The 21,085-nt window shown below is 45.6% G+C and overlaps 1 protein-coding gene across 9 annotated transcripts in view; it reads left to right on the top strand.

Moving 5' to 3' along the window:
- The window catches only part of grip1 (glutamate receptor interacting protein 1), a 56,345-nt gene that overhangs the window by 21,162 nt on the left and 14,098 nt on the right, over positions 1-21,085 (top strand). For 5 of the 9 annotated variants that reach the window (XM_056424594.1, XM_056424593.1, XM_056424591.1 and 2 more), the window contains exons 2-16: positions 9,916-9,996; positions 10,625-10,760; positions 11,944-12,089; positions 13,144-13,227; positions 13,478-13,553; positions 13,634-13,779; positions 14,603-14,750; positions 14,839-15,008; positions 15,509-15,646; positions 15,775-15,924; positions 16,020-16,206; positions 16,422-16,567; positions 17,340-17,420; positions 17,556-17,625; positions 17,918-18,063. In XM_056424594.1, coding sequence (XP_056280569.1) covers positions 9,916-9,996; positions 10,625-10,760; positions 11,944-12,089; positions 13,144-13,227; positions 13,478-13,553; positions 13,634-13,779; positions 14,603-14,750; positions 14,839-15,008; positions 15,509-15,646; positions 15,775-15,924; positions 16,020-16,206; positions 16,422-16,567; positions 17,340-17,420; positions 17,556-17,625; positions 17,918-18,063 — 1,905 coding nt within the window. Of the gene's footprint in view, positions 1-3,300; positions 3,519-9,915; positions 9,997-10,624; positions 10,761-11,943; positions 12,090-13,143; positions 13,228-13,477; positions 13,554-13,633; positions 13,780-14,602; positions 14,751-14,838; positions 15,009-15,508; positions 15,647-15,774; positions 15,925-16,019; positions 16,207-16,421; positions 16,568-17,339; positions 17,421-17,555; positions 17,626-17,917; positions 18,064-21,085 lie in introns of those variants that run through there. The other 4 variants (XM_056424592.1, XM_056424598.1, XM_056424595.1 and 1 more) reach the window with 4 other exon arrangements.

Below are 21,085 nucleotides of genomic sequence, written 5' to 3'. Positions count from 1 at the left end.
CCTCTCTTCTTCTCGTCCTTCTCCTCCTCCTCCTCTCTTCTTCTTCTCCTCCTCTCTTCTTCTCCTCCTCCTCCTCTCTTCTTGTTCTTATCCTCCTCTCTTCTCCTCCTCCTCCTCTCTTCTTCTCCTCCTCCTCTCTTCTTGTTCTTATCCTCCTCCTCTCTTCTTCTCCTCCTCCTCTCTTCTTGTTCTTATCCTCCTCCTCTCTTCTTCTTCTCCTCCTCCTCTCTTCTTCTTCTCCTCCTCCTCCTCTCTCTCTCTCTCTCTCTCTCTCTCTCTATATAGTGTATAAGTACACATCTCCAGTCGTATATTCTGAACTGTTGAGTTGTTTTCATGAACTTGTTGAAAGACACAAACGTCTGTTTGCTTCTCCTCATGTTCCTGTTCTCATGTGAGTGATTACAGAGCCCCATCTGCTCACACACACACACACACACACTGCACACACACACAACACACACACAACACACACACCTGACAGTCTCTAATTAAAGGGTTACACATCCGTCCTCTGAGTGTGTGTGATTATCACCATTACTGCGTGTGTGTGTGTGTGTGTGTGCAGTGTGTGTGTGTGTGTTGTGCGCTTACGTAAGACGATGTCACAGTGACTCAAACCAATGTGTCTAACTTTGGGCGGTGAGTGTTGACACACACAGTCACACACACACAGTCACACACACACACACAGTCACACACACACACACAGTCACACACACACACACACACACACACAGTCACACACACAGAGTGTTTGACTCTGGTTTGATCCTTTCTGCAACACTTGAATCGGTCATGATGACCTGTAATGTGTGTGTGTGTGTGTGAGTGTGTGTAAGTGTTTGTGTGAGTGTGTGTATGTGTGTGTGTGTGTGTGTGTGTATGTTTACACCCCTTTCATCTCCAAATCGTACGGGGTCGCTCTCTTCCCCTCAATTATTCATCAGCGTGTTGCCATGGTAACAGCTGCAGCCTCTGTATGTGTGTGTGTGTATGTGTATGCGTGTTTGTGTGTGTGTGTTTGCGTGTTTGTGTGTGTGTGTTGTTATTATTACATCTGTTGTACATAAGGGACAGTTTGACCTCTGACTGTAAACAAGATTTAAGTACTACGAGTGATAACAGCACTTATTAATATATATATATATATATATACATATACTTTATACTGTGATCCTTACACAGCAGTACACACACACAGGTAGAGTACAGTGAAGTATAACAGTTTATACTGTGCTGCCACGTTGTCTCCAGCAGGGGGCAGCAGAGGTCAGACCTGGAGGGGGAGAGAGAGAGATTAATTTACAAGATGTTGACCTGCATTTTGCTGTGTTAGAGTGATATCACTGTAATACCACACACACACACACACACACACACACAGACACACACACATACACGCACACACACAGACACTCACACACACACACAGACACACACACAGACATACACACACTAAGACGTGTAATCTGCTGCTGGGACACTGACCCACATCTCTGACCACTTCACTACCTGGTGAATTAGGACACGCCCATCTCAGCCAATCACATCACAGATAACCAAACAGCTGTTTGCTTACTGGTTTAAAACGTGTACTAACACTGTACTTCACATTGTAACGATGTTACATTAAAGTACTAATATATATAAACTACCCCGATGACATCATCGGGACGTCATTGTGATGTCATCGCGGCGTCATTGTGATGTCATCGTAACGTCATTGTGATGTCATCACGCCGTCATTGTGACGTCATCACACCGTCATTGTGACGTCATCACGCCGTCATTGTGATGTCATCACGCTGTCATTGTGATGTCATCGTAACGTCATTGTGACGTCATCACGCCGTCATTGTGATGTCATCGTGACGGCATTGTGATGTCATTGTGACGTCATTGTGACGTCATCACGCCGTCATTGTGACGTCATCACGCCGTCATTGTGACGTCATCGCGACGTCATAGTGATGTCATCGTGATGTCATCGTGATGTCATCGCGACGTCATTGTGATGTCATCGTGATGTCATTGTGATGTCATCGTGACGTCATCGTGATGTCATAGTGATGTCATCGTGATGTCATTGTGATGTCATCGTGATGTCATTGTGATGTCATCGTGATGTCATTGTGATGTCATCGTGATGTCATAGTGATGTCATCGTGATGTCATAGTGATGTCATCGTGACGTCATCGTGATGTCATCGTGGTGGCATTGTGACGTCATCGTGACGTCATCTGTCATCGTGATGTCATCGTGGCGGCATTGTGACGTCATAGTGATGTCATCGTGATGTCATTGTGATGTCATCGTGATGTCATAGTGATGTCATCGTGATGTCATTGTGATGTCATAGTGATGTCATCGTGACGTCATCGTGATGTCATCGTGGTGGCATTGTGACGTCATCGTGACGTCATCTGTCATCGTGATGTCATCGTGGCGGCATTGTGACGTCATCGTGATGTCATCTGTCATCGTGATGTCATCGGGGTTACCTCTGACTGGAGAACAAGGTATTGAGTTGCATTATGGGAAATGTAGGATTCCGTGTTTTTTATTTATTTGACTCCAACATGGAGTACTTCACCTGTAACTACTTCAGTAGTACTAGTACACACACCGTGTACTAGTACACACTCTATTCTTCCTACTTCCTTCATTTACTTCTTCCCTCCATCCTTTCTTACCTCCCTCCCTTCCTATCTTTTCCTTTCTTTCCTTACACCTTTCCTCCATGCTTCCTTCCTTCCTTTGATGGTTTTCTTCATTCCCTCTCTCCTCTTTCCTTCCCTTCTTTGTTCTTACTGTAACTCCTTTCATGACCTTCATCCTTATTTATTTTTCCTCTTCCTTCTTTTATAATTCCTTTCCTTCATCCTTTCGTCTTGTCTCCCTTTGCTTCCTTCTTTCCTTCATTGGTTCCTTCCCTCCATCCTTTCTTCTTTCCTCCCTTCCTTCCTTTCTCATTTCCTTCCTACTGCCATCCTTTTTCCTCGTCCTTCTTTTATATTTCAGTTCCCTTCCTTCTTCATTTACTCTCTTCTTCTTCTTCATCCCTAAATTACGAATTTCCCTCTTTTATTCTTCACATTCATCCTTTCATTTATCTTCACTTCCTTTCCTTCATCCAGCTGCACGGAAACAAACCAGTAGAAGGAAACAGCAGCATCCCCCCCTCCCTCCCTCCTCCCTCCTCCTCCCTCTCTCTGTCATCCCCTCCTCCTCATCCTCTTCATCCTACCATCTGCGCAGACTCCCCCCCTCCCCCCTCCCTCCGCTGCCTCATTTCATGGAGGATCTTCACATCTGCAGCCCTCTCCCCTCTGTGTCTCTCTCTCTCTCCCTCTCTCCCTCCCTCCCTCTCTCCCGTCTGAGGAACGCGTCTCCGTGATGGTCTCTGTGTGAGGAGGTGCGGCGCTGCATGGCGGGGGGGAGGCGCCACTCGGCTCCACCATGATCGCCGTGTCGTTTAAATGTCGCTGCCAGATCCTGCGCAGGGTGAACAAAGGTAGAGAGACATAGAGACACACTGGGGAGAGAGAGCGTGAGACGGAGGGGTAAGAGAGACCGCGTGTGAGTGTGTGTGTCTCTGTATGTGTGTGTGTGTGTGTGAGTGTGTGTGTCTCTGTATGTGTGTGTGTGTGTGTGAGTGTGTGTGTCTCTGTATGTGTGTGTGTGTGTGTCTCTGTGTGTGTGTGTGAGTGTGTGTGTGTCTCTGTGTGTGTGTGTGTCTCTGTGTGTGAGTGTGTGTGTGTGTCTGTATGTGTGTGTGTGAGTGTGTGTCTCTGTATGTGTGTGAGTGTGTGTGTCTCTGTGTGTGTCTCTGTGTGTGTGTGTGTGTGTGTGTGTCTCTGTGTGTGTGTGTGTGTGTGTCTCTGTGTGTGTGTGTGAGTGTGTGTGTCTCTGTATATGTGTGAGTGTGTGTGTGTGTGTGTGTGTGTGTGTGTGTGTGTCTCTGTGTGTGTGTGTCTCTGTGTGTGTGAGTGTGTGTATGTGTCTCTGTGTGTGTGTGTGTGTGTGTCTCTGTGTGTGTGTGTCTCTGTGTATATGTGAGTGTGTGTGTCTCTGTGTGTGTGTGAGTGTGTGTGTGTGTGTCTCTGTGTGTGTGTGTGAGTGTGTGTGTGTGTCTGTGTGTGTGTGATGGTCGAGGGACATTAGTTTTAAACTGATGACATTGAAAACAGAGAGAGCTCGTTGTTTATGACCAAAGCAGATGTGTGTGTGTGTGAGGATGTAAGGATATGTGTGTGTAAGAATGCATTTTTGAGGATGTGTGTGTGTAAGGTTGCATGTGTGTAAGGGTGCGTGTGTGTAAGGGAGCATGTGTGTGTGTGTGTGCGTGTGTGTGTGTGTGTGTGTGTGGAAAATTATTTCCTGATTTATTCAGTCAGTCGATCGCTGCAGGTTGATTTGGACGAGAGACATTGAAAGAGAGAGAGAGAGACTGAGAGACATTGAGAGAGAGAGAGAGAGAGGGAGACTGAGAGGCATTGAGAGAGAGAGAGGGAGAGAGAGAGAGAGAGATGGAGACTGAGAGGCATTGAGAGAGAGAGAGAGACTGAGAGGGAGACTGAGAGGCATTGAGAGAGAGAGAGAGAGAGAGAGAGAGAGGAGACTGAGAGGCATTGAGAGAGAGAGAGGGAGACTGAGAGACATTGACAGAGAGAGAGAGAGAGACTGAGAGACATACAGAGAGAGAGAGAGGGAGACTGAGAGGTATTGAGATAGAGAGAGAGAGGGAGACTGAGAGGCATTGAGAGAGAGGGAGAGAGAGAGAGAGAGAGACACTGAGAGAGAGAGACTGAGAGACTGAGAGACATACAGAGAGAGAGAGAGGGAGACTGAGAGGCATTGAGAGAGAGAGAGGGAGAGAGAGAGAGAGAGATGGAGACTGAGAGGCATTGAGAGAGAGAGAGAGAGAGAGAGATGGAGACTGAGAGGCATTGAGAGAGAGAGAGAGACTGAGAGAGAGAGAGAGAGACATACAGAGAGAGGGAGACTGAGAGGCATTGAGAGAGAGAGAGAGAGAGGGAGACTGAGAGGCATTGAGAGAGAGAGAGAGAGAGAGAGAGAGAGAGATGGAGACTGAGAGGCATTGAGAGAGAGAGAGAGAGAGAGACTGAGAGACATACAGAGAGAGAGAGGGAGACTGAGAGGCATTGAGAGAGAGAGAGAGAGAGAGAGAGATGGAGACTGAGAGGCATTGAGAGAGAGAGAGAGAGAGAGAGAGATGGAGACTGAGAGGCATTGAGAGAGAGAGAGAGACTGAGAGACATACAGAGAGAGGGAGACTGAGAGGCATTGAGAGAGAGAGAGAGAGAGGGAGACTGAGAGGCATTGAGAGAGAGAGAGAGAGAGAGATGGAGACTGAGAGGCATTGAGAGAGAGAGAGAGAGAGAGAGAGAGATGGAGACTGAGAGGCATTGAGAGAGAGAGAGATACTGAGAGGGACATTTCTTTATTTTAAGTGTGTTTCTTTAGGTGTGTGTTTCTTTAGGTGTGTGTTTCTTCAGGTGTGTGTTTCTTTAGGTGTGTGTTTCTTCAGGTGTGTGTTTCTTCAGGTGTGTGTTTCTTCAGGTGTGTGTTTCTTCAGGTGTGTGTTTCTTCAGGTGTGTGTTTCTTCAGGTGTGTGTTTCTTCAGGTGTGTGTTTCTTCAGGTGTGTGTTTCTTTAGGTGTGTGTTTCTTTAGGTGTGTGTTTCTTTAGGTGTGTGTTTCTTCAGGTGTGTGTTTCTTTAGGTGTGTGTTTCTTCAGGTGTGTGTTTCTTCAGGTGTGTGTTTCTTTAGGTGTGTGTTTCTTCAGGTGTGTGTTTCTTTAGGTGTGTGTTTCTTCAGGTGTGTGTTTCTTCAGGTGTGTGTTTCTTTAGGTGTGTGTTTCTTCAGGTGTGTGTTTCTTCAGGTGTGTGTTTCTTCAGGTGTGTGTTTCTTTAGGTGTGTGTTTCTTTAGGTGTGTGTTTCTTCAGGTGTGTGTTTCTTTAGGTGTGTGTTTCTTTAGGTGTGTGTTTCTTCAGGTGTGTGTTTCTTCAGGTGTGTGTTTCTTTAGGTGTGTGTTTCTTCAGGTGTGTGTTTCTTTAGTTGTGTGTTTCTTCAGGTGTGTGTTTCTTTAGGTGTGTGTTTCTTCAGGTGTGTGTTTCTTTAGGTGTGTGTTTCTTTAGGTGTGTGTTTCTTCAGGTGTGTGTTTCTTCAGGTGTGTGTTTCTTCAGGTGTGTGATTCTTTAGGTGTGTGTTTCTTTAGGTGTGTGTTTCTTCAGGTGTGTGTTTCTTTAGGTGTGTGTTTCTTTAGGTGTGTGTTTCTTCAGGTGTGTGTTTCTTTAGGTGTGTGTTTCTTCAGGTGTGTGTTTCTTTAGGTGTGTGTTTCTTTAGGTGTGTGTTTCTTCAGGTGTGTGTTTCTTTAGGTGTGTGTTTCTTCAGGTGTGTGTTTCTTCAGGTGTGTGTTTCTTCAGGTGTGTGTTTCTTCAGGTGTGTGTTTCTTCAGGTGTGTGTTTCTTTAGGTGTGTGTTTCTTCAGGTGTGTGTTTCTTCAGGTGTGTGTTTCTTTAGGTGTGTGTTTCTTTAGGTGTGTGTTTCTTCAGGTGTGTGTTTCTTCAGGTGTGTGTTTCTTTAGGTGTGTGTTTCTTCAGGTGTGTGTTTCTTTAGGTGTGTGTTTCTTTAGGTGTGTGTTTCTTCAGGTGTGTGTTTCTTCAGGTGTGTGTTTCTTCAGGTGTGTGTTTCTTTAGGTGTGTGTTTCTTCAGGTGTGTGTTTCTTTAGGTCTGTGTTTCTTCAGGTGTGTGTTTCTTTAGGTGTGTGTTTCTTCAGGTGTGTGTTTCTTCAGGTGTGTGTTTCTTTAGGTGTGTGTTTCTTTAGGTGTGCGTTTCTTTAGGTGTGAGTTTCTTCAGGTGTATGTTTCTTTAGGTGTGTGTTTCTTCAGGTGTGTGTTTCTTTAGGTGTGTGTTTCTTCAGGTGTGTGTTTCTTTAGGTGTGTGTTTCTTCAGGTGTGTGTTTCTTCAGGTGTGTGATTCTTTAGGTGTGTGTTTCTTTAGGTGTGTGTTTCTTCGGGTGTGTGTTTCTTTAGGTGTGTGTTTCTTCAGGTGTGTGTTTCTTTAGGTGTGTGTTTCTTCAGGTGTGTGTTTCTTCCGTTGTGTGTTTCTTTAGGTGTGTGTTTCTTCCGTTGTGTGTTTCTTTAGGTGTGTGTTTCTTTAGGTGTGTGTTTCTTCCGTTGTGTGTTTCTTTAGGTGTGTGTTTCTTCAGGTGTGTGTTTCTTTAGGTGTGTGTTTCTTCCGTTGTGTGTTTCTTTAGGTGTGTGTTTCTTCCGTTGTGTGTTTCTTTAGGTGTGTGTTTCTTTAGGTGTGTGTTTCTTCAGGTGTGTGTTTCTTTAGGTGTGTGTTTCTTCCGTTGTGTGTTTCTTTAGGTGTGTGTTTCTTTAGGTGTGTGTTTCTTCAGGTGTGTGTTTCTTTAGGTGTGTGTTTCTTCAGGTGTGTGTTTCTTTAGCTGTGTGTTTCTTTAGGTGTGTGTTTCTTCAGGTGTGTGTTTCTTCAGGTGTGTGTTTCTTCAGGTGTGTGATTCTTTAGGTGTGTGTTTCTTTAAGTGTGTGTTTCTTCAGGTGTGTGTTTCTTTAGGTGTGTGTTTCTTTAGGTGTGTGTTTCTTCAGGTGTGTGTTTCTTCAGGTGTGTGTTTCTTTAGCTGTGTGTTTCTTTAGGTGTGTGTTTCTTCAGGTGTGTTTCTTCCTCTAAAGTACTGCACCAAGTATTCAGGTTAATAAAGTACCTCAATGGAGGAAATACTACTTCGCTAGTTAGGAGTAGAAATAATGACGTCAAGTAAATAAACCTCCGAACCAACGGCAGAGACTTAGTCTTAGTTTCATCTTGTAGTACAAGTACACAGTATTCATAGTACACAGTATTCATAGTACACAGTATTCATGGTTCACAGTATTCATAGTACACAGTATTCATAGTACACAGTATTCATAGTACACAGTATTCATGGTTCACAGTATTCATAGTACACAGTATTCATAGTACACAGTATTCATGGTTCACAGTATTCATAGTACACAGTATTAATAGTACACAGTATTCATGGTTCACAGTATTCATAGTACACAGTATTCATGGTTCACAGTATTCATAGTACACATTATTCATGGTTCACAGTATTCATGGTTCACAGTATTCATAGTACACAGTATTCATAGTACACAGTATTCATGGTTCACAGTATTCATAGTACACATTATTCATGGTTAACAGTATTCATGGTTCACAGTATTCATAGTACACAGTATTCATAGTACACAGTAGTCATGGTTCACAGTATTCATAGTACACAGTATTCATAGTACACGGTATTCATGGTTCACAGTATTCATAGTACACAGTATTCATAGTACACAGTATTCATGGTTCACAGTATTCATGGTACACAGTATTCATAGTACACAGTATTCATAGTACACAGTATTCATAGTACACAGTATTCATAGTACACAGTATTCATGGTTCATAGTATTCATAGTACACAGTATTCATGGTTCACAGTATTCATAGTACACAGTATTCATAGTACACAGTATTCATAGTACACAGTATTCATGGTTCACAGTATTCATAGTACACAGTATTCATAGTACACAGTATTCATGGTTCACAGTATTCATAGTACACAGTATTCATAGTACACAGTATTCATGATTCACAGTATTCATAGTACACAGTATTCATAGTACACAGTATTCATGGTTCACAGTATTCATAGTACAGAGTATTCATGGTTCACAGTATTCATAGTACACAGTATTCATAGTACACAGTATTCATAGTTCACAGTATTCATAGTACACAGTATTCATAGTACACAGTATTCATAGTACACAGTATTCATAGTACATAGTATTCATGGTTCACAGTATTCATAGTACACAGTATTCATAGTACACAGTATTCATGGTTCACAGTATTCATAGTACACAGTATTCATAGTACACAGTATTCATAGTACACAGTATCCATGGTTCACAGTATTCATAGTACACAGTATTCATAGTACACAGTATTCATGGTTCACATTATTCATAGTACACATTATTCATGGTTCACAGTATTCATGGTTCACAGTATTCATAGTACACAGTATTCATAGTACACAGTATTCATGGTTCACAGTATTCATGGTTCACAGTATTCATGGTTCACAGTATTCATAGTACACATTATTCATGGTTCACAGTATTCATGGTTCACAGTATTCATAGTACACATTATTCATAGTACACAGTAGTCATGGTTCACAGTATTCATAGTACACAGTATTCATGGTTCACAGTATTCATAGTACACAGTATTCATAGTACACAGTATCCATGGTTCACAGTATTCATGGTTCACAGTATTCATAGTACACAGTATTCATAGTACACAGTATTCATGGTTCACAGTATTCATAGTACACAGTATATATATGGGTTATATATATGTACTGTGAGTACATGTGGAGGAGGCTTTCATCTTCTGTTAGCTATGGTGTGTGTGTGTGTGTTTCAGTGTGTGTGGTTCTTTGTGTGTGTGTGTGTTTCAGTGTGTGTGGTTCTTTTTGTGTGTGTGTGTGTGTGGTTCTTTGTGTGTGTGTGTGTGTGTGTGTGGTTCAGTGTGTGTGGTTCTTTGTGTGTGTGTCTGTGTGTGTGTGTTTCAGTGTGTGTGGTTCTTTGTGTGTGAGCTTCAGAACCAGTCTAATAAACCTGGGTCCCGCTCTGAGGAATCGGTTCTCTGAGCGCCACAGGAACCAGAGGGAGATGCTGGGTCAGAACATTCCAGACAAACTGACTCAAACCAGTTCAAACCAGTCTGGCGGTGGAGCTCCAGAACCAGGTCCAGGACTGAGCCGTGTGTGTGTGTGTGTGTGTGTGTGTGTGTGTGTGTGTGTGTTCCAGATGACGGGCCGTACTCCAAACACTCCGGAGGGTCCAGACCTCCAGACGGAGCGCTGGCCATCAGGAGGCAGAGCATCCCAGGTACCTCGCTGCCTTCTTCCTGTTCCCTAGGTCCTAGAAGGTAATCCTGGGTCCTAGAAGGGAATCATAGGTCCTAGAAGGGAATCCTGGGTCCTAGAAGGGAATCCTGGGTCCTAGAAGGGAATCCTGGGTCCTAGAAGGGAATCCTTCTAGTTCAGATCTTCATCCTGTCTGGCTGATTAATATTGAAACACCATCGAATGAAAAGCTGCTTCCTGTCTCCCCGCCTGACGGATGCTCTCCTCACCCTCCCTCCACCTCTCCACCTCTCCACCTCTCCACCCTCCCTCCACCTCTCCACTGTTCAATATTTCATACGTCTGATGAAATATAGATGTCCGACAGGAGAGGATGACTTCACTCCGCTCTCCAGTTTATTATTTCATTTCTCTGAGACAGAGAGATTCACTGAGGGTGGAGATATTCAAGATGGAGATAATAAAGATGGAGATAATAAAGAGATGTATGTGTGTGTGCTTGTCTGTGTGTGTGTGTGTCTGTGTGTGTGTGTGTCTGTGTGTGTCTGTGTGTGCTTGTTTGTCTGTGTGTGTGTGTGTGTCTGTGTGTGTGTGTGTGTCCGTGTGTGTGTGTGTGTGTCTGTGTGTGCTTGTGTGTGTGTGTGACGTAGACGAGTTCCGGGGCTGCTCGGTGGTGGAGCTGATGAAGAAGGAGGGCACCACCCTCGGGCTGACTGTCTCAGGCGGCATCGACAAAGACGGCAAGCCGCGGGTTTCAAACCTGCGACAGGGAGGCATCGCCGCCAGGTACCACGACACTTCCTGTTTCCCACTTCCTGTTTCCCACTTCCTGTTTGTTAGGCCTGAGTCCTCTACAGAGGACAGGGAGGACTAAGAGGCATGCTGTATAATGTAAATATATATATAATGTATATATATAAACTAGGGCTGTCAGCGTTAACGCGTTAATCTATGCGATTAATTTGGCCGCGTTAACGCACTAAAATATTTTAACGCAATTAAGGCTACTTTGTTTACTTCCGGTGTCGTTGAAGTTTTTACACTCAAACCAAGTGTCAAACCGCGCCAGTACGGTTTAACACTGTTTCCGTTTTTAAAACAATTATTTCTCCGTGAAAATAAGGATCATAAATGAGTTTAACTCGTGGATGAATCAGTCGGGTTTCCTCCTCCGCTCCTTCCTCCCGTCTCCCCCTCTGATACACAGAGGAACGGAGGAGCGACGTGTCGGGGGACGCGGCGCGGAAAGAACTCGTCACACGAAACCTTCAACGTGATTGGTCAATCCGTTTGTCTGTCAACATTTCGGGAAAAAAACAACCAATGAACACTCAGTAAATCACAAAGGACCTCCCACCTCACGGGTGAGGCTCATTAGCAGCCTGTCAGTCAGAGAACACGGCACCAGGACAATGAGCCTCATTGAATAGAGCTGAGATTGTTCTGGAATGTTTGATGTAGAACACGTGGGGGTGTGTCATATGCAAACGCCTTTAAAAGGTGAATTTACATTTTTTTGTAAAATGTATAAAATGCCCCCAGCCTCCAGAGGGTTAACGTGACATATGTGAATGTCAGTCAGTTACCAAGGCCACTGGTTCTGCTGTTCAGTGGTAAAGATGACAGGACCAATGGGGTCTCAATATACTTCTTTTTTTTTACTAATCTGATGTTTCACTGAAGAAACAATTTATCATCCACGATATTAAATACCTCACTGGCACTTTATAGGTAGGAGCCTCTTTGAAAACACAGCTCTGTGTGAAGTTTGGTCTTTAAAAAGAATGAACTTTTAACTTTTAATTGCGATTAATCGCGATTAATGAATTTCAAAATGTGCGATTAATTAGTTAATTTTTTTTAATCGATTGACAGCCCTAATATAAATACATAATGTGTGTATATATATATATATATATATATATATAGACACATATACTGTACATAACGTGAGTGGTGCTGCCTTCAGGAGCGACCAGCTGAACGTGGGCGACTACATCCGAGCCGTGAACGGCATCAACCTCTCCAAGTTCAGACACGACGAGATCATCAGCCTGCTGAAGAACGTCGGGGAGCGGGTGGTGCTGGAGGTGGAGTACGAGCTGCCGCCGCTCTGTAAGTACTGACCCGGTACTTCTACTGGGACCAGGACTACTAGAGGTACTGGGACCAGTGGAAATAAGTACTTTACTTTGAGAGACATTTGAGGTATTTTACAGTATTTCTATGTTTCTATGAGTAAATACAGTACTTATATAGTACTTATATAGTACTTATACAGTACTTATACAGTACTTATATAGTACTTATACAGTACTTATATAGTACTCATATAGTACTTATACAGTACTTATATAGTACTTATACAGTACTTATATAGTACTTGTATTGTACTTGTATTGTACTTATATAGTACTTATACAGTACTTGTATTGTACTTGTATAGTACTTATACAGTACTTATATAGTACTTATACAGTACTTATATAGTACTCATATAGTACTTATACAGTACTTATATAGTACTTATACAGTACTTATATAGTACTTGTATTGTACTTGTATAGTACTTCTATAGTACTTGTATTGTACTTGTATTGTACTTGTATTGTACTTGTATTGTACTTGTATAGTACTTGTATTGTACTTGTATAGTACTTGTATTGTACTTATATAGTACTTAATAATAATAATAATAATAATCATTTATTTTATATAGCGCTTCTCAAGGCATGTCGACATCCCGAAGTCGCTTTACAGAGTACAGAGTCCAGTAGTCACACACACAGTCATCCCGGTGGTGGTAAGCTACATCAGCAGCCACAGCTGCCCTGGGGCAGACTGACGGAAGCGTGGCAGCCAATCAGCGCCTACGGCCCCTCCCCCACCACCAACACTCATTCACATCCATACTTGTATTGTACTTGTATAGTACTTGTATAGTACTTGTATAGTACTTGTATTGTACTTGTATAGTACTTGTATTGTACTTGTATAGTACTTCTATAGTACTTGTATAGTACTTGTATTGTACTTGTATTGTACTTATATAGTACTTGTATTGTACTTGTATAGTACTTGTATTGTACTTGTATAGTACTTGTATTGTACTTTTAACTGAACTACATCTCAGAGTAAATATAAATAAATATAACTTGCTGTGTTGCAGCGGTGCAGGGGTCAGGGGTCGTGTTCAAGAACGTAGAGGTCACGCTCCACAAGGACGGGAACAGCTTCGGCTTCGTCATCAGAGGTGAGCGTGTGAGCGTGTGTGAGCGTGTGTGTGTGTGTGTGTGTGTGTGTGTGTGTGTGTGTGTGTGTGTGTGTGTGTGTGTGTGTGTGTGTGTGTGTGTGTGTGTGTGTGTGTGTGTGTGTGTGTGTGTGTGTGTGTGTGTGTGTGTGTGTGTGTGTGTGTGTGTGTGCGCGTGTGTGTGTATGTTTGTGTGTGTTTGTGCGTGTGTGTGTGTGTGTTCATACATAATAGCACATGTGTGTGTCTGCAGGTGGGGCCCATGAAGACAGGAACAAGTCACGCCCCATCGTCATAACAACCATCAGGTCTGGCGGTCCGGCTGACAGGTGAGTGACCTCTGACCTCTGACCCTCAGGAGCTTCTGTAGAAACTAAAAACCCTCCCTCTCTCTCCCCCCCCCCCCCAGAGAGGGCACGGTGAAGCCGGGGGACCGGCTGCTCAGCATCGATGGGATCCGTCTCCATGGCAGCACGCTGACGGAGGGCATGAGCATCCTGAAGCAGAGTGGACAGGAAGCCACGCTGCTGCTGGAGTACGACGTCTCCGTCATGGGTCAGTCACATGACCCCGTCACATGACCCCATCACATGACCCCATCACATGACCCCATCACATGACCCCATCACATGACCCCATCACATGACCCCATCACATGACTCCATCACATGACCCCATCACATGACCCCATCACATGACCCCATCACATGACCCCATCACATGACCCCATCACATGACCCCATCACATGACTCCATCACATGACCCCATCACATGACCCCATCACATGACCCCATCACATGACCCCATCACATGACCCCATCACATGACCCCATCACATGACTCCATCACATGACCCCATCACATGACCCCATCCACATGACCCCATCACATGACCCCATCACATGACCCCATCACATGACCCCATCACATGACCCCATCACATGACCCCATCACATGACCCCATCACATGACCCCATCACATGACCCCATCACATGACCCCATCACATGACCCCATCACATGACCCCATCACATGACTCCATCACATGACCCCATCACATGACCCCATCACATGACCCCATCACATGACCCCATCACATGACTCCATCACATGACCCCATCACATGACCCCATCACATGACTCCATCACATGACCCCATCACATGACCCCATCACATGACCCCATCACATGACTCCATCACATGACCCCATCACATGACCCCATCACATGACTCCATCACATGACCCCATCACATGACCCCATCACATGACCCCATCACATGACCCCATCACATGACCCCATCACATGACCTTGTGACTTCATGTAAACTTGAATGAATAAAAGTTTTAAAGTCAAACTAACTACTTCCTCCTTCAGATTCGGTTGCCACGGCGTCGGGGCCGCTGCTGGTGGAGGTTGCCAAGGTGACGGGCTCCAGTCTGGGCGTCGCCCTGTCCACCTCCATGTTCTGCAGCAAGCAGGTGATCGTCATCGACAAGGTGAAGCCAGCCAGCATCGCAGACAGGTACCTGACCTCTGACCTCTGACCCCCCCAGTGACGTTAACCAACCACAGGAGCTAATGTCTCCTCCTCCTCCTCCTCCTCCTCCTAGGTGCGGTGCTCTCCATGCAGGAGATCACATCCTGTCTGTGGACGGGAAGTCGATGGAGTTCAGTTCTCTGGCTGAAGCGACTCAGCTGCTTTCTGCCTCGTGTCAGACGGTCCGCATGGAGATCCTCCCTCAGCACCAAGCCCGACCGGCCCTGAACGCACCGCAGCACGGTATGAATACACAGAGAACAGGCCCCAGTGGCCCTGAACGCACCGCAGCACGGTATGAATACACAGAGAACAGGCCCCAGTGGCCCTGAACCCACCGCAGCTCGGTCTAAACACGCACACACACACCAGGCCTCCAAACAGATCCTGAGTCTGTTCAGCATGTGGACAACAATTTGTTCTCATTCCATCAGAGACGATGACGAGAGAACAAAGACGGTTTTAAATCGTGGTGAAACTGAACCAACAGAGCGTTTGTTTCTTTTTGTGATGAAATAAATAAAACATTTGTGCGTTTTCATCTTACTGAAGTCAAATATTGTCTGCTGCAGCCGACGGGCCCTGAACGCATCGCAGCCGTCTCCTCGCATGCACATAACTGATCTAATAAAAGATTACATGTATACGATGTAATCTTTTATAAAGCTGATTCCTGACCTCTGACCTTTCCTCCTGTCTTAACCCAAACGTGTGTGTGTGTGTATGCGTGTGCGTGTGCGCAGTCAAGGTGCAGCGTAATTCCCGCACTCTTCCATGGGAGACCGGAGGCTCCGCCCCCATCCTCCCCCCCTACCACTACAACACGTACCACCCCGACCAATCCGCTTCCAGATCGCACAACCGCCATACAAACAACCCTCGTACGTCCTCCGTCTCTCTCTGTCTCTCTCTCTCTCTCCCTTCCTCTCTCTCTCTCTTCCCTTGGTGTGGTGCTTTGCTGTCAGAGTGAGACCTCCTCTCACCTTCACCATGGTCTCTCTCTCTGCAGCTCTCGACCACTCGTTCTCTCCCGGCTCCATGTCGGCCTACAGTCTCTCGTCCCTCAACATGACCACGCTGCCCCGGAACATGTATCCCACGAGTCCCCGGGGCACGTTGATGAGGAGGAAGGCCAAGAAGAAGGACTTCAAGAGCTCCTGTGAGTCTGACCTCTGACCTCTGACCCCTACGGACACACCGTGGTGTACTTTTACTGATCAGATATGAACTGCTGTCTGTCTGCCTGTCTCTCAGTGTCCCTGGCCTCCAGCACCGTGGGTCTCGCCGGTCAGGTCGTGCACACGGAAACCACGGAGGTGGCGTTGCTAGGCGACGGCATCATGGGGTTCGGCCTGCAGCTTCAGGGCGGAGTCTTCGCCACGGAAACGCTCTCCTCGCCGCCGCTCATCGCCTACATCGACCCCGACAGCCCGGCGGAGAGGTGCACTGATAAAAATAATAATAACAACAAGACTATATACATACATATTGATTTATATAGATTTTTAAATGATTTATATATATATATAAATGTGTGTGTGTGTGTGTGTGTGTGTGTGTGTGTGTGTGTGTGTGTGTGTGTGTGTGTGTGTGTGTGTGTGTGTGTGTGTGTGTGTGTGTGTGTGTGTGTGTGTGTGTGTGTGTGTGTGTGTGTAGATGTGGTATCCTCCAGATTGGGGACAGGATCTTGTCCATCAATGGAGTTCCTACTGAAGATTCGACTCTTGAAGAAACCAATCAGCTGCTCCGAGACTCGTCCATCACGGCTCAGCTCACGCTGGAGATCGAGTTCGACGTGGCCGGTAATGACACACACACACACACACACACTTTTCGAAAGGTTTTTCTTTTTAAAGTTTATTACTTGAGTTTTGGTCAAGAAAAAATCCTGGGAAAAATAAATCAAGATAAAAAACTTAAATATTCTCTGAGTTTAAAACCCCAATTACATTTTTGGAATTTTGTAATCATTTTTTTTTCGACCCGATCTTTTCAGAAGAGTTCCTGTAAACTTTATTCTTATAAAGACATAAGTTCCTCCCTGAATATTATCGCCTTCCACTATCTCTAGTTATTTATTTCCGGATGTTTTGGTGTCTGTTGAGTCGTCGGCTTGATTGACGGGCAGCGTTCTTCTTCTGTGGTGTCTCGTCCTCCCACGGCCCCTCAGGATGAAACTGAAGCCCATAATCACGGGATCCAGATATTTAAATATGAGTCTGGTGTTCATTGATGGAAAAACATGAATGGTTCAGATGCAGAAAAAAGGCCACAAACAAAATAAAACATAGTAGATGTCAACAAAACAAAATGTTGTTGTTGTATTTCTATGTGAAGATGAATATTGTGTATTTATATGATATAAACTATATTATTTTATCCGGTCCGTTGCTGGTGTTTTGTTTCTGTTCTCCTGGTGACATGACTTCTCTACATGACCTATATGTGACCTATATGTGACCTCTCTACATGACCTATATGTGACCTCTCTACATGACCTATATGTGACCTCTCTACATGACCTCTATGTGACCTCTCTACATGACCTCTATGTGACCTCTCTCCGTGTCCCAGAGTCTGTCATTCCTAGTTCTGGAACGTTTCACGTGAAGCTGCCGAAGAAACCCGGAGTGGAGCTGGGGATCACCATCAGCTGTGAGTGAGAGCTCCATGGAGATGTTAATATCATGTTTATTATTAATATTATAATATATTAATATTAATATCGTGTCATTTAATATTCAATGAACGCTTTGATGTCCTGGTTTACGTTTGTCTGTCTCTCTGTAGCTCCGTCCAACCGGAAGCCAGTTGACCCTCTGATCATCTCTGACATCAAGAAAGGCAGCGTAGCACACAGGTAAACACACACACACACACACACACACATACACACACACACACACTCATAAATGTACTTCGGTACTTTAACAGCATCAGCTGTGTTCAACTCGGTCAGCTGCCTGCAGTTGGTTAATTAGGCCAACAGTCGTGTGTGTGGCTGTGTGTGTGACTGTGTGTGTGTGTGTGTGTGTTTAGTAGGTCATGTGTGTTGGAGTGTGAAGCAGAAAATATGAGTTAGAGCTTCTGCCAGCAGGTAGCATCTGTGTTATTATATTTACAGAGCGTGTGTGTGTTTGTTTGTGTGTCAGGACGGGGACCCTGGAGCTGGGGGACAAGCTGCTGGCCATCGATAACATCCGGGTGGAGAGCTGCTCGATGGAGGAAGCCGTTCAGATCCTTCAGCAATGTGAAGAACTCGTGAAGCTGAAGATCCGAAAAGACGAAGACAACTCTGGTGAAAACACAACTTCACTGTCACAACACCTTCGCCCTCTAGTGGTCACTAGTTAGACTTCACTGTCACGACACCTTCGCCCTCTAGTGGTCACTAGTTAGAATTCACTGTCACGACACCTTCGCCCTCTAGTGGTCACTAGTTAGACTTCACTGTCACGACACCTTCGCCCTCTAGTGGTCACTAGTTAGACTTCACTGTCACGACACCTTCGCCCTCTAGTGGTCACTAGTTAGACTTCACTGTCACGACACCTTCGCCATCTAGTGGACACTAGTTAGAATTCACTGTCACGACACCTTCGCCTCTAGTGGTCACTAGTTAGACTTCACTGTCACGACACCTTCGCCTCTAGTGGTCACTAGTTAGACTTCACTGTCACGACACCTTCGCCTCTAGTGGTCACTAGTTAGACTTCACTGTCACGACACCTTCGCCTCTAGTGGTCACTAGTTAGAATTCACTGTCACGACACCTTCGCCTCTAGTGGTCACTAGTTAGACTTCACTGTCACGACACCTTCGCCTCTAGTGGTCACTAGTTAGACTTCACTGTCACGACACCTTCGCCTCTAGTGGTCACTAGTTAGACTTCACTGTCACGACACCTTCGCCTCTAGTGGTCACTAGTTAGACTTCACTGTCACGACACCTTCGCCTCTAGTGGTCACTAGTTAGACTTCACTGTCACGACACCTTCGCCTCTAGTGGTCACTAGTTAGACTTCACTGTCACGACACCTTCGCCTCTAGTGGTCACTAGTTAGACTTCACTGTCACGACACCTTCGCCTCTAGTGGTCACTAGTTAGACTTCACTGTCACGACACCTTCGCCTCTAGTGGTCACTAGTTAGACTTCACTGTCACGACACCTTCGCCTCTAGTGGTCACTAGTTAGACTTCACTGTCACGACACCTTCGCCTCTAGTGGTCACTAGTTAGACTTCACTGTCACGACACCTTCGCCTCTAGTGGTCACTAGTTAGACTTCACTGTCACGACACCTTCGCCTCTAGTGGTCACTAGTTAGACTTCACTGTCACGACACCTTCGCCTCTAGTGGTCACTAGTTAGACTTCACTGTCACGACACCTTCGCCTCTAGTGGTCACTAGTTAGACTTCACTGTCACGACACCTTCGCCTCTAGTGGTCACTAGTTAGACTTCACTGTCACGACACCTTCGCCTCTAGTGGTCACTAGTTAGACTTCACTGTCACGACACCTTCGCCTCTAGTGGTCACTAGTTAGACTTCACTGTCACGACACCTTCGCCTCTAGTGGTCACTAGTTAGACTTCACTGTCACGACACCTTCGCCTCTAGTGGTCACTAGTTAGACTTCACTGTCACGACACCTTCGCCTCTAGTGGTCACTAGTTAGACTTCACTGTCACGACACCTTCGCCTCTAGTGGTCACTAGTTAGACTTCACTGTCACGACACCTTCGCCTCTAGTGGTCACTAGTTAGACTTCACTGTCACGACACCTTCGCCTCTAGTGGTCACTAGTTAGACTTCACTGTCACGACACCTTCGCCTCTAGTGGTCACTAGTTAGACTTCACTGTCACGACACCTTCGCCTCTAGTGGTCACTAGTTAGACTTCACTGTCACGACACCTTCGCCTCTAGTGGTCACTAGTTAGACTTCACTGTCACGACACCTTCGCCTCTAGTGGTCACTAGTTAGACTTCACTGTCACGACACCTTCGCCTCTAGTGGTCACTAGTTAGACTTCACTGTCACGACACCTTCGCCTCTAGTGGTCACTAGTTAGACTTCACTGTCACGACACCTTCGCCTCTAGTGGTCACTAGTTAGACTTCACTGTCACGACACCTTCGCCTCTAGTGGTCACTAGTTAGACTTCACTGTCACGACACCTTCGCCTCTAGTGGTCACTAGTTAGACTTCACTGTCACGACACCTTCGCCTCTAGTGGTCACTAGTTAGACTTCACTGTCACGACACCTTCGCCTCTAGTGGTCACTAGTTAGACTTCACTGTCACGACACCTTCGCCTCTAGTGGTCACTAGTTAGACTTCACTGTCACGACACCTTCGCCTCTAGTGGTCACTAGTTAGACTTCACTGTCACGACACCTTCGCCTCTAGTGGTCACTAGTTAGACTTCACTGTCACGACACCTTCGCCTCTAGTGGTCACTAGTTAGACTTCACTGTCACGACACCTTGCCTCTAGTGGTCACTAGTTAGACTTCACTGTCACGACACCTTCGCCTCTAGTGGTCACTAGTTAGACTTCACTGTCACGACACCTTCGCCTCTAGTGGTCACTAGTTAGACTTCACTGTCACGACACCTTCGCCTCTAGTGGTCACTAGTTAGACTTCACTGTCACGACACCTTCGCCTCTAGTGGTCACTAGTTAGACTTCACTGTCACGACACCTTCGCCTCTAGTGGTCACTAGTTAGACTTCACTGTCACGACACCTTCGCCTCTAGTGGTCACTAGTTAGACTTCACTGTCACGACACCTTCGCCTCTAGTGGTCACTAGTTAGACTTCACTGTCACGACACCTTCGCCTCTAGTGGTCACTAGTTAGACTTCACTGTCACGACACCTTCGCCTCTAGTGGTCACTAGTTAGACTTCACTGTCACGACACCTTCGCCTCTAGTGGTCACTAGTTAGACTTCACTGTCACGACACCTTCGCCTCTAGTGGTCACTAGTTAGACTTCACTGTCACGACACCTTCGCCTCTAGTGGTCACTAGTTAGACTTCACTGTCACGACACCTTCGCCTCTAGTGGTCACTAGTTAGACTTCACTGTCACGACACCTTCGCCTCTAGTGGTCACTAGTTAGACTTCACTGTCACGACACCTTCGCCTCTAGTGGTCACTAGTTAGACTTCACTGTCACGACACCTTCGCCTCTAGTGGTCACTAGTTAGACTTCACTGTCACGACACCTTCGCCTCTAGTGGTCACTAGTTAGACTTCACTGTCACGACACCTTCGCCTCTAGTGGTCACTAGTTAGACTTCACTGTCACG

This window comes from Pseudoliparis swirei, chromosome 10, assembly GCF_029220125.1.
Source record: "Pseudoliparis swirei isolate HS2019 ecotype Mariana Trench chromosome 10, NWPU_hadal_v1, whole genome shotgun sequence".
NCBI lineage: Eukaryota > Metazoa > Chordata > Actinopteri > Perciformes > Liparidae > Pseudoliparis > Pseudoliparis swirei.
This window is presented reverse-complemented; position numbering and strand designations above follow the sequence as displayed.